This window comes from Rhinopithecus bieti, unplaced genomic scaffold (assembly GCF_001698545.2).
Source record: "Rhinopithecus bieti isolate Rb0 unplaced genomic scaffold, ASM169854v2 scaffold_6907, whole genome shotgun sequence".
Taxonomy (NCBI): Eukaryota; Metazoa; Chordata; class Mammalia; order Primates; family Cercopithecidae; genus Rhinopithecus; species Rhinopithecus bieti.
The window spans coordinates 4,208,139-4,222,139 of NW_016805647.1; the positions used below are offsets into that span (position 1 = coordinate 4,208,139).

At 40.4% G+C, this 14,001-nt stretch overlaps 1 protein-coding gene across 1 annotated transcript in view; it reads right to left on the bottom strand.

The window, feature by feature from the left end:
- Nucleotides 1-14,001, bottom strand: part of RLF (RLF zinc finger) — an 82,185-nt gene that overhangs the window by 53,700 nt on the left and 14,484 nt on the right. The window contains 1 exon segment of the mRNA XM_017873327.1: nucleotides 1,303-1,457. Within this exon segment, the coding sequence (XP_017728816.1) occupies nucleotides 1,303-1,457 (155 nt within the window).

Below are 14,001 nucleotides of genomic sequence, written 5' to 3' on the forward strand. Positions count from 1 at the left end.
AAAAAAAAAAAAAAAAAAGTTTCCTTTTTCTGACTATTATCCAGAAGACACAGAAAAGAAATAACAGGACCCCGTCTCTACTAAAAAATATAAAAAACTAGCCGGGCGAGGTGGCGGGCGCCTGTAGTCCCAGCTACTTGGGAGGCTGAGGCAGGAGAATGGCGTAAACCCGGGAGGCGGAGCTTGCAGTGAGCTGAGATCTGGCCACTGCACTCCAGCCCGGGCGACAGAGCGAGACTCCGTCTCAAAAAAAAAAAAAAAAAGAAATAACAGGAAGATTTTTTTTTTTTGAGAAAAGAAATGCACAACTTGAATAATGATCAACTCAAAATACCAAGGAATCAACACCTCTCTAAAACCCTGCAGAATTATCCTTTACCCCTTAGAGATTACAAAAGGTAAAACAGAAACTAAGACTTGGTAGAAGGAAAAATAGGATCATAAAACCAGGAATGCTGGTCTTCCATAAAGAGCCATTGGAGACTAGGAAGCAAAACAGGTGAGGCTAGAAAAAAAAAAAAAAAAAACCATCTAGACTAGAAGTCATCTCACTAAACAATCTACAAGTTGAACAAGGTGATGCCCAGCTAAAACCGAATAGCTGTTGTATCTTTTCAATTTGCAGATGAAAATTACAATAAAGGTGTAATTTTGTCTAATATTATGCAGTTAAATATTAAAACAACAGCTAAATCATGTTTGTTTGTTTTTTGAGACAGTCTCACTCCATCACCCAGGCTGGAGTGCAGTGGCGCCATCTTGGCTCACTGCAAGCTCCACCTCCCAGGTTCAAGCGATTCTCATGCCTCAGCCTCCTCCCAAAGTGCTGGGATTACAGGCGTGTACCACCATGCCCACCCTAAATCATGATCTCTTTCTTGGGATGGTAATCTTATACTGTACCCTGATATTTTTTGCTAATAAAATTATCCTTAGTTCAAATATAATCAAATTACAGAATTTCATGTTGTTTTTGCCAAGATGTTCTTCAAAGACTACCAGTTTCCAGGTATTCTGTCATTTAAATCAATCTATACCTAAGGGACAGAAATATATCATTCTCAGATTCCAAGCCTGAATAGGAAAAGAGACTCTAGTGGCAAGTTCAAGATGATGTTGCTTGGCTGGAGCTTCACTTGGACTGTATCTCCTGGCAACGTGAGTACAAAGGAAATTTCATTCAATGGTATGACTCTAACGGTGCTCTGAAGAATAAATGTGATGCCACTGTAAAGAGAAACCAGGCAAACAATGCGACCAATGGTACTCAATTTTAAGAGTGATTTAAGTTCTTAAACTTACAGTACTAATCTGCCAAGCACTAAGAGGACATCTTCACATTCAGTAGTTAAGTATGGACGTGCACTGGCAAAGCTTTGGATGGCAAGTCGATATACCTCCAGAAGATACACAATATGTTCTGACGCATTCTTGTTGCTTGCATATTGCAATAAGGTCTACAAAATAAAATTAAAAATTATTTACAAATAAAAATAATGAAACAGATTGTCTTTGTCCTCAAACGCACCACATAGCTCTCCCATTTTTTTCCTAATAGATGCATATACTTTTTATTTGCCTTTTAAGGCTCTGGTTTGTTTAGAAGATTATATTTTCATCACTTAATGAATTATTTCTGCTGAGTTAAAGAAACGGCAGAACTACTCTTTTGATATCAGAATAATTCTAAGAGTAGAGCCATAAAATGTCTAGTTGTTCTCACTATAGTTCTGGAGTTGCCATCTCTAAAATTCAACGAGTTTTCAACCATGTGCCAAGCACTGGATACATAAGAATAAGACTATGATCCCTGCCTTCTACAACAAGAGATGAATTATTCCTGGGTATGACTCTCAGTTCTACAGCCCCATAAAATCCTTTTTTTTCCTGTACATATGGAATTGATTAGGCTTCCAAGGGTTAATTTATGCTAACTAATTTGTAAAAGGTTAATGTTATATTGGTATTTTTATTTTTCACTAGCCCTGTATCCTCAACAAAATACATATTTATTTTTTATAAAGTTTATGAAAAATATTAACATATAGGCCAACGCCAATTTATTTGGTTACAATGGGGGGAATAGTCCCCTTACCACACAGGGTACCCTATTCCTCATACTGTGGCATCTGAGAAGTTATCTGGCGAGTATGGAATCTAAACCAAAAGAAAATGAAACCACAATAAAGCCTGATAAATTATGTGTGTCCTATCACTAAGAATCTGTCCAAATGATGGTGGAAAGCTGGCTTATGTTCTCCCTGGACAGTGTTGAAAAACCACTGCCAAATTCATGTTTGGGGACTCTCCTTCTGAGTTCCATGGAGTTGTTTTCTCTCTTGTTCATATATATTTTCCTTCTGACAACTGATTAGGTTTTGCCTATGCTTAATTGGTATATCTAGTTAAGACCTGAAGTATGTATTATAGCCTAACATAAGCAGGATACAACCTTCTCCCTGGAATATACATTCTGTCTGACAGGGCTGGGGAGTTCCTAACAGCCTTTTGGTTGGGGATACTTCAATAGGCAAGTCTTATTTTCAGAAGGTAGCTCTAACTTGAGTGAAATACATCTTATCTGAATTCATTACCCCAGAATAATGTCTTCAAAGATTCCTAACTTCCTGTCTTTGATTTTTTTTTTTGCCGAAAGAACTACAAATAGCTACAACAGCAGCGCAGGATTCTGCTGGATTTTCTGCAGCTTTAGTTTCCACACGAATGGCCCCTGTATGAGTTCTGGTAACTGACTGTTAGCATCATCTTGATTACTTTAAAATTAAAAAAAGAGAGAAACAACTTACAAGGAAATATACCATAGACCATTATACCATATACAGTAGAAGTTCTCTTAACATATTGCATTATCTGATCTTTGCATACCTGAATCACTATAGTCAGTTGAACTATTTTTAGTACACCCACCTACTCAGTTAAGTGTCTTGCTACTTTGTCACAGTCACTTTAAATAAATGCGCTTCTGTAATTTCAGAAGAGCATCATGTCATCACTTAATCAAATCCCTAATTTTAATAAAATAAAAAAACTGAGTAGCATTATAAACTGACCCCTAAGCAATCCTGCTTCCCAGCTGAATTAGTAGAGAGAGAATGCAGAATGGGTGTCTGTTATATAAATAAGATTTCACCTAATCTCCCTTAAGAAATTTATTAAAATCAGGCAGGCACTGTGGCTTACGCTTGCAATCCCAGCACTTTGGGAGGCCAAGGCGGGTGGATCACGAAGTCAAGAGATCAAGACCATCCTGGCCAACATGGGTGAAACCCCGTCTCTAAAAACACAAAAATTAGCTGGGCGTGGTGGTGTGCACTTGTAGTCCCAGCTACTTGGGAGGCTGAGGCAGGAGAATCACTTGAACCTGGGAGGCAGAGGTTGCAGTAAGGCAGTGAGCCAAGATTGCGCCACTGCACTCCAGTCTGGCGACAGAGTGAGACTCTATCTCAAAAAAAAAAAAAAAAAAATTATTAAAATCTACGTTACAAAAGAATTCTGGTTTAGGTCAATAAGTTACTTACTGTCTGCATGGGCTAATCTAAGAATTAAGGAGTTTCAAAAATTTGTATTTAGTGCCAGATTTTATGTTCCTTAAAGTCAGACATTATGTCTTATCAATCTTTATAGCCCTACCACTCCTCTACCCACTACCACCCCCACAGGACATTCTCAAGTCTCACTAAATGTCTGCTGAATACATTCACCATTTTATTCATTTGACAAATATTTTTCAATAGATTATCACACATGAAGTGCTAGATGCGGTGGGGGCGGGCAGACATGTGGCCTATCCTCACAGAGCTTTCAGAATGAGTCAATACAACATGATGGCTAAAACCACACATGCAAATTAACCAACTGCTAACTAAAGTATGCAAAGAGAAGGACAGAGTGCATACAGATGGGGTTAGTCTTTCCACAATCCACCTGTCAACTTAGAATGCTCTTGCCACCAATCTAATAGCTTCTGACAGACATTCCACTAGGACTTATAGAAGTTACACAATTTCAAAGATTCAATACTCTGAGGAACTTCCAGTTTGCTCTATACTAAGTTATACTTTTTATATTCCTAAATCTTTACCCCCTCATGTGTTGGTTCAAATTAAGTAGTGAAATCTCTTATACCCATTATAAGCATACTCTGGGTATGTGAAGAATGGCTGGAATAATCAATCTTCTTCATTATCACCCTTTTTTTTTTTATTTTTTGAGATAGAGTCTCACTATATCACTGCTGGTGATCCTCCCACTTCACCCTCCCAAGTAGCTGGGACTACTAGTAGGCATGAACCACTGTGGCTGGCCAGGCTTGTATCTTTTTTTTTTTTTTTAATGAAGTCTCACTCTGTTGCCCAGGTTGGGGTGCAGTGGCGCAATCTCGGCTCACTGCAACTTTCACCTCCCAGATTCAAGCGGATCCTTCCACCTCAGGCTCCCAAGTAGCTGGGATTACAACTGTGGGTCACCAGGCCCGGTTAATTTTTCTGTTTTTAGTAGAGATGGGTTTTCACCATCTTGGCCAGGCTGGTCTCGAACTCTTGACCTCAAGTGACCTGCCTGCCTTGGCCTCCCAAAGTGCTGGGGTAAGTAACTATAGGCAAGAGCCACTTCACACCCAGCCTTTGTTTTTTTTTTTTTTTTTTTTTTTTTTTTTTTGAGTCGGAATCTTGCTCTGTCGGCCCAGGCTGGAGTGCAGCGGTGCGATCTCGGCTCACTGCAAGCTCCACTTCCCGGGTTCATATCATTCTCCTGCCTCAGCCTCCCAAGTAGCCGGGACTACAGGCGCCCGCCACCACGCCTGGCTAATTTTGTGTGTGTGTGTGTGTGTGTGTATTTTAGTAGGACGGGGGTTTCACCATGTTAGCCAGAATGGTCTCAATCTCCTGACCTCGTGTCCACCCGTCTCGGTCTTCTTTCACCAAAGTGCTGGGATTACGGGCTTGAGCCACCGCGCCCGGCCCTTTTTTTTTTTTTTTTTTTTTTTTTTTTTTTTTAATGCAAGATTGGGGTTGAAAGGATTACAGCCATCCTTTTATTTGGGAAAAACTGGACTAGGCGGGCGCGGTGGCTCACGCTGTAAATCCCCAGCACTCTTGGGAGGCCAGGACGGGCGGATCACGAGGTCAGGAGATCGAGACCACTATGAAACCCCGTCCCTACTAAAAATACAAAAAATTAGCCGGCGCGGTGCCGGGCGCCTGTAGTCCCAGCTGCTCGGGAGGCTGAGGCAGGAGAATGGCGTGAAGCCGGGAGGCGGAGCTTGCAGCGAACCGAGATCGCGCCACTGCACTCCAGCCTGGGCGACAGAGCTAGACTCCGTCTCAAAAAAATAAATAAATAAATAAAAATAAAAATAAAAAACTGAACTAGGCGAGGTGGCTCACGCCTGTAATCCCAGCATTTTGGGAGGCCGAGGCAGGTGGATCACTTGAGATCAGGAGTTGGGACCAGCCTGGTAAACATGGTGAAACTTCATCTCTACTAAAAATACAAAAATTAGCCCGGCGTGGTGGCACATGCATGTAGTCCCAGCTACTTGGGAAGCTGAGGCTGGAGAATTGCTTGAACCCGGCCAGCATTCAGTGGTACAATCACAGCTCACTGTAACTTCAAACTCCTAGGCTCAAGCGATCCTCTCTCCCACCCACCTCAACTTCCTGAGTAGCTAGGACTGGAGAAGTGCACCACCATGCCCAGTCTGGTCTCAAATTCCTGGGCTTCAAGTGATCCTCCCACCTTGGCCTCTCAAAGTGCTGGGATTACAGGTGTAAGCCACTGTACCTAGCCATGGTCTCTTATTTTTCTTTAGGAACTGAAATCACAATTGGAGAAAAGGGGCAATAAATGACAAAGATGACCTCCTAAAGTTCATTCTACAGTGACCAAATTAATGGCCTCTTTTGTTTCAGTAAATTCACTTATTCCACAAATACCTACTAATTTGTAGCAGTACTGTGCTGGGAAGTAAGGATGGAGACTCTATTCCTGCCCTTGAAAGGCTATGATATATACTAAGGGGTCAGATATATATGTAAAAAATTAGCTCACTTAGGCACCATATTTGACTATTCTAAACATTCTTATTGAGGTGTTCTCATTCACATCCCAAGCGATTACCCGCAAATTACTCCCTCAAGTCCTTGCTATATACCTCAACTGCCTATTACATATTTCCATCTGGGTGTCCTATTCAAATCTCAAACTCAGCATGTCCAAAACCAACCATCTTCCCCAGCAAATATGCTCTTCCTCCTATGTTCCATCTGCCTCCTTTCAGTAGCCAGAGCTAAAAAACTATCTTTGAAACTACCACACTAAAGTTTGTTGATTCTATCTCAGAAATGTATTTGTCTCCTGTCCCTATGCTTTATCTCTGCAGCCATTCACCTAAACCAGGTCCCCAATATCCCTCATCTAGACTACTACATTGGCTCACTTCTCCAGGCTAAATAAGCTCCAGTTCTGTAAATGTGTTATATCACAGTATCTCTGTACATTGAAAACATTAATGTCCAAGGGGAAAATGACAAGAAGAAATTGACTAAAATGCTTACATGGTTAGCACTGAGGTAGCAGGAATATGAGTAATTTTTGTCATCTTTATACTTTTCTAAACTTCTCAAATTTTCTTTAATAAGCATGACTACATTTTCAAAGCAAAAAAAAATCTCCCCTCACCCTCAATTCTATCTATATTTCTCACTACGTGGTTTCAAGGAGCTTGGCAGCATTCTGACTATTCTTTGAAACTATCAAGAAAGGAGAATTTCTTTCAGGATGGTCACATTTAATGTAAAGAATACATTCCAATTTAAATCTCACATAGTTCACGATTAACTTTCCTAATGAAACAAATACAGTTATATTTACTGAGCACATAGTATGGATTAGGCACTTCCTAAGAGCTTTACAGGCCACTAAACTTATTTAATATGCACAACTCCATGAGCTAGGTGATTTATTATCAGCCCATTTTAAAAATGAGGAGCCACTGTCAAGTTGTCTTTTGGGGATTTTTTTTTTTTTCCCTTAATGAGGAAACAGAGATTGAATTATTTGGCCAAAGTCATCCAATAGGTAAGTGTTGGATTCAGGATTTGAACTAGAGCCATCTGGCTCCTCAGCCCACACTTAATCACCATGCTTTCTTTATGCCTTTTCACAATTCAACTATTTTAAGTGTGCTTTTAAATTCTGCCCCCTCACCCCCCAGCATCAGCTTTAATATTTTGCAGCAAGTTGTGTCATGGTCATCATTTGGCCTTCTTCCCGAGTTTACAACATCTAACTTCCATTTTAAAGTGACTGCTTCTGGGGAATGTTTTCAAGCAACGGCACTGACAGATATCCTGTACTTCAGAATGCTGGTGGGTCACAAAAAAACTGACAAAAGATAGCTAGCGCTTATTTTCAAAGCTGTATGTCCTATGGCAATAGGAAGTTACATGTTTTCTAATAGAGAGGGGTTTGAATTATTTCAAAGTTTGCACATAAAGCAAGAAACCTTGATTTAAATTTCTCCACTTGTGAAACTCCCAGGAAATTAAACATTTCAGTAAAATGTGACCGCACTACAAGAGACAGACTTCCAGGAGAGGGCAGCATTTGAGATGGATCTCTGAAGTATGAGCAACAGTGACGGGAACAGGAGGACTCCAAAGAGAGAACTTTAAAGAAATCAGAAAAGATGAATAGACAACTAGATGACTAGAACAGATGGGAGTAAATGGTGAAGAGACTTAAATGTCAGTAATGAGGATGCACCTCTTGATGGAGGTTTCCCTTCAAGAGACTAAGCTGAGAGTGAGATGAAACGAAATGGAGAGAGAACAGCTGGCTGCTTACAACCAGGAAGTTAAGTGGCTAGAGTAAATTAAACCCCCTAAGTCTTTAACATATGCTGCTACTATGCCCCCTGCCTCATTTTCTATGTTGGTTATAGGTGGTTTTTTTAAAAGTCAGAGATATGACTTTTACTCTATCTATCTATACTTTTTTTCATCCATCCTGATTAAATTTCACCGGATTCAGTCCATCAATCTCAGCCTACTAAGATTATTTTTAGATACCGATTCTGCCACAGGATTTAACTATGCTTTCTAGTTTCAGTTCATTTTCAATTTTTAAAAATGCCTTTTGCTGTTCTGTCATAAAATAACATAGCATTGTTAAATACATATGCAAAAATAAAAATTTAATAACCCATAATACCACCATCCAGAAACAGACCACTATTAACAGGCAATACATTAAGCTTGAGGGGTTTTTTTAAATTATTTTTTTGGAGATGGGGTCTCCCTCTGTCACCAGGCTGGAGTGCAGGGGCGTGATCTGCGCTCACTGCAACCTCCGCCTCCCAGGTTCAAGCGATTCTCCTGCCTCAGCCTCCTGAGTAGCTGGGATTACAGGTGCCCACCACCATGCCTGGCTAATTTTTTTGTATTTTTAGTAGAGAAGGGGTTTCACCATGTTGGCCAGGATGGTCTCGATCTCCTGACCTCGTGATCACTGCAAGCTCCGCCTCCCAGGTTCAAGCGATTCTCCTGCCTTAGCCTCCCAAAGTGCTGGGATTACAGGCATAAGCCACCATGCCGGCTGCTTGAGGGTTTTTTAATGCCTAAACCAAATATTTTAATAGAATCATGCTACATGTCTTTCCATTTGTTGTAAAGTTTTCTTCAATGTCAGTGGTTTTATGGTTGCAGAACTTTGTGTGAGTATAATTTATTACCCAATTCTTTATGGACATAATGGCTTCTAACTTTGCAGTATTATATATAATATTAAGATGAACACCCCATAACACTAAAATGAGCACCCCTATATCTAATTTCTCTCATGTATCCATGACAATGTACTTATAATAATGTCCTATAAATGGAATTGCTGGGTGCATAATTTTTAAGGCTTTACATAGTGTCAAATTCTGCTCCGGAAAATTTGTTCCAATGTACATTCCTATTATTGGTGTTAAAAGGTGACAGACTGAGGAGCTGTAACAATTATTAGATATTATCATTGTAATATAACTTTTGAGGATCAGCTTACTAGAAGAAATACAATACTTAGTTTATTCAATTTACGTTCATCACTGTGGCAGTTCAAGAAAATTTTTCATATATTCCTTTAATAATCTAATCTTAACACCTAATTACTACAGAGTAATCCATAAAAGACACACAGACCAGTGCAATCTAACAGAAAGCCAAGAAATAAATCCACAAATAAATCCTTGTGTATGTGGTCAAATGAAAATGATTTTCACCTAGGGTGCCAAGACTACTCAATGGGAAAAAGACAGCGTGCTTCACTTCGCTTTTCTTTTCAGATGGAGTCTTGCACTACTGGTCAGGCTGGAGTGCGCAGTGGTGCCATCTCGGCTCAACGCAACCTCTACCTCCCAGGTTCAAGTGATTCTCCTCATTCTCCCAAGTACCTAGGACTACAGGCACAAGCCACCACACCTGGCTAATTTTCGTATTTTTAGTAGAGATGGGGTTTTGCCATATTGGTCAGGCTGGTCTCAAACGCCTGACCTCAAGTAATCCATCCGCCTTGGCCTCCCAAAGTGCTGGGATTACAGGCGTGAGCCACTGCACCCGGCTGAAGACAGCCTTTTCATTCAACAATGTTAGGAAAACCAAATATTCATATGCATTGCTAGACCTTACCTTACACCATTTACATAAACCAACTTGAAATGGATCAAAGATCTAAACATATGAACTAAAATGATAAAACTTTAGGAGAAAACATAGATAAATAGCTTCATTACATTGGATTTGGCAACTATTTCTTGACTATGACACCAAAAGCACAAGCAACACAAGTAAAAATAGATAAACTGGACTTCATCAAAATTAAAACTTCTGTGCATCAAAGGACACTCTCAAGAGAGTAAAAAGGCAACCCGTAAAATGGAAGAAAATACAGCAAATCGTATATCTGTCGATGGATTAAAATCTAAACACATAAAGACCTCCTGAAACTCAACAACAAAAAACAAGCCAATTAAAAATTGAGCAGAAGACTTGAAAAGACATTTCTCCAAGGAAGATGTACAAATGGCCAATAAGCACATGAAAAGATGTGAAACACCACTAATTAGGGAAATCCAAATCAAAACCATGAGATACGACTTCACACCCATTAGAATGACTATTATCTAAAATAAAAGAGGTCAGGCCGAGTGGCTCACACCTGTAATCCCGCCACTTTGGGAAGCCAAGGCAGGTTGATCACTTGCAGTCAGGAGTTCGAGACCAGTCTGGCCAACATGGTGAAACCCTGTCTCTACTGAAAAAAAAAAAAAAATTAGCCGGAAATGGTGGTGGGCATCTGTAATCCCAGCCACTCAGGAGGCTGAGGCAGAGGAATCGCTTGATTCCAGGAGGCAGAGATTGCAATGAGTGAAGATCGTGCACCTGCACTCCAGCCTGGGTGACAGAGCAAGACTCGGTCTCAAAAAAAGAAAAGTAAAGAACAGAACAAGTGTTAGCAAGGGTGTGGAGAAATAGGAAACCCTGTACATTGCTGATAGAAAAGTAAAATGGTGCAGTGATTTGGAAAATGGTATGGTGGTTCCTCCAAAAATTAAACAGAAATACCATATGATCCAACAATTTCATTTCAGTGTACATATCCCAAAGAAGTGACAGCAGGATCTTGAAGAGGTATTTGTACACACATGTTCATAGCAGCATTATTTACAATAGCCAAAAGGAGGAAGAAACCCAAATGTTCATCAACAGATGAACAAAAGTGATATATCCATAAAATGAAGTATCATTCAGTCTTTAAGGGGAAGAAAATTCTGACACATGATACAACATGATGCATCTTGAGGACACTATATTAAGTGAAATTTGGCAGTCACAACAAGACAAATACTGTACAATTTCACTTATATGAGGTACCTAGGAATAGTCAAATTCATAGAGACAGATGGTAGAATGATGGTTGCCAGAAGGTGAAGAAAAAAGGGAATGGGGAGTTAGTATTTAATGGGTACATAGTTTCACTTTGGGAAGATGACAAAGTTCTGGAGATGGATGGAGGTAATGGTTGCACAACAATGTGAATGTACTTAATGCCACTAAGTTGTACACTCAAAAATGGTTACGATGGCAAATTCTATGTTATGTATACTTTCCCACAATAAAAGTACCAAAAAAAAAAAAAAAAAAAAAAAGAGTTAACTTTAAGTCTAGAGATTTTAGATTAGAAATTTTCAAGAAACTGAAGTGAATGAGCATGTAAAAGGAAGATGACGGCCGGGCGCGGTGGCTCACGCCTGTAATCCCAGCACTCTGGGAGGCCGAGACAGGCAGATCACGAGGTCAGGAGATCGAGACCATCCTGGCTAACACGGTGAAACCCTGTCTCTACTAAAAAAAAATACAAAAAACTAGCCGGGCTAGGTGGCGGGGCCTGTAGTCCCAGCTACTCGGGAGGCTGAGGCAGGAGAATGGCGTGAACCCGGGAGGCAGAGCTTGCAGTGAGCTGAGATCCGGCCACTGCACTCCAGCCTGGGCGACAGAGTGAGACTCCGTCTAAAAAAAAAAAAAAAAAACACTCATATATATATCTATAAATATACCTATAAAACATTCATATATATCTCTATAGATAGGTATATCTCCATATTTATAGATATACCTATCTATAGAGATATATATGAGTGTTTTTATTTTTTGTGTGTGTGAGCCAAAGATTTATCTGTTCATTTACTACATTTGAAATACTCTTCGATGACATCCTTGGCCTGAGACTCCCTGAAAAATATAGAATGCTTCAAAAATTTGCATGTCATCCTTGCACAGGGGCCAAGCTAATCTTCTCTGTATCATTCCAATTTCAGCGTATGTGCTGCCGAAGCAAGCATGAGTGATTTTTCCATCCATCCCTCACACCATATATAAAAATTACCTCCAAATCAATCATAGACTTAAACGTAAAACCTAAAACTACACAATCTCCAGAAGAAAACAGCAGAACTTCCCTGTGGTCTTGGATTAGACAGATTTCTTAGATATAACGGGAAAAACACAATTTATCAATATTAAGAATATATGTTCTTAGAAATACACTGTTGACCGGCGCGGTGGCTCATGCCTGTAATCCCAACACTTTGGGATGCCGAGGCAGGCAGATCACGAGACCATCCTGGCTAACGCCATGAAACACTGTCTCTACTAAAAATACAAAAAAAAAAACACAAAAAATTAGCGAGGCGTGGTAGCAGGCGCCTGTAGTCCCACCTACTCAGGAGGCTGAGGCAGGAGAATGGCGTGACCCCAGGAGGCGGAGCTTGCAGTGAGCTGAGATCATGCCACTGCACTCCAGCCTGGCTGACAGAGCAAGACTGTCTCAAAAAAAAAAAAGAAATACACTGTTAAGGCCAGTTGTGGTGCCTCACACCTATAATCCCAGCAAGGGCAGATCACTTGAGGTCAGAAGTTCAAGACCAGCCTGGCCAACATGGTGAAACACTGTCTCATCTAAAAATACAAAAATTAGCCAGGTGTGGTTACAGGCACCTGTTCCCAGGCTACTCAGGAGACTGAGGCAGGACAATCGCTTAACCCGGGAGGCGGAGGCTGCAGTGAGTTAAGGTCACGCCATTGCACTCCAGCCTGGGAGACAAAGTGAGACTCGGTCTCAAAAACAAATTAATTAATTAAAAATAAATAAATAAATAAGAAATACACTGTTAAGAGAATAATAAAAAGAGAGACGGCACAACCTAGGGAGAAAATATTTGCAAAAGCATATATCAGAAACACAAACACAACACCTCTCAAAATTCAACAATAAGAAAACAATTATTTTTCAATGGCAAAGATTTGGACACTTCATCAAAGAAGATATAAGGATGGCAAACAAACATATGAAAAGACGTGCGACATAAGTCATTAGGGCCAAGCGCAGTGGCTCACGCCTGTAACCCCAACATTCTGGAAGGCCAAGGCAGGAGGATTGCTTGAGACCAAAAGTTCAAGACTAACCTGGGCAACATGGCAAAATCCCACCATTACAAAAAGTACAAAAAAATAGCCAGGTGTGGTGATACAAGCCTGTGGTCCCAGTGATTTGGGAGGCTGTAGTGGGAGAATCACCTGAGCCTTGTGGGCTGAGGCTGCAGTGAGCCAAGATCACACCACTGCAGCCTGGGTGACAGAGTAAGACCCTGTCTCAAAATTTTAAAAAGACATTAGGGAAATGCAAATTAGAATCACAATGAACTAATAGTAATTTTAGAGTGGCTAAAATGAAAAACACTGGCCACACCAAATGTCAGTGAGGAGGTAGAAAACTAGAACGCTCACACACCGTTGATACGAATGTAAAATTATACAACTACTCTGGAAAACCTGTCATGTGACCCAGTCATTCCACCTAGGTATTTACCCAAAAGAAAAGAAAAAGCATCTGTCCACACAAAGACTTCCACACAAAATATTCGTAACAGCTTTATCTGTAGTAGTCAAAAACTGGAAACAATTCAAATGTCTATCAGTAAATAAACAATTAATGATATATCCATACAATGAATACTCATCAATAAAATAACTGCTGATATATAAAAGATGAATGAATTTCAATAATTATACAGATAGATGCCAAAAAAGAGACCATATGATTAAAAATTCTTAAAGGCCGGGCGCGGTGGCTCAAGCCTGTAATCCCAGCACTTTGGGAGGCCGAGACGGGTGGATCACGAGGTCAGGAGATCGAGACCATCCAGGCTAACACCGTGAAACCCCATCTCTACTAAAAAATACAAAAAACTAGCCGGGCGAGGTGGCGGGCGCCTGTAGTCCCAGCTACTCGGGAGGCTGAGGCAGGAGAATGGAGTAAACCCCGGAGGTGGAGCTTGCAGTGAGCTGAGATCCGGCCACTGCACTCCAGCCTGGGCGATAGAGCGAGACTCCGTCTCAAAAAAAAAAAAAAAAAAATTCTTAAAATGCAATCTAATTT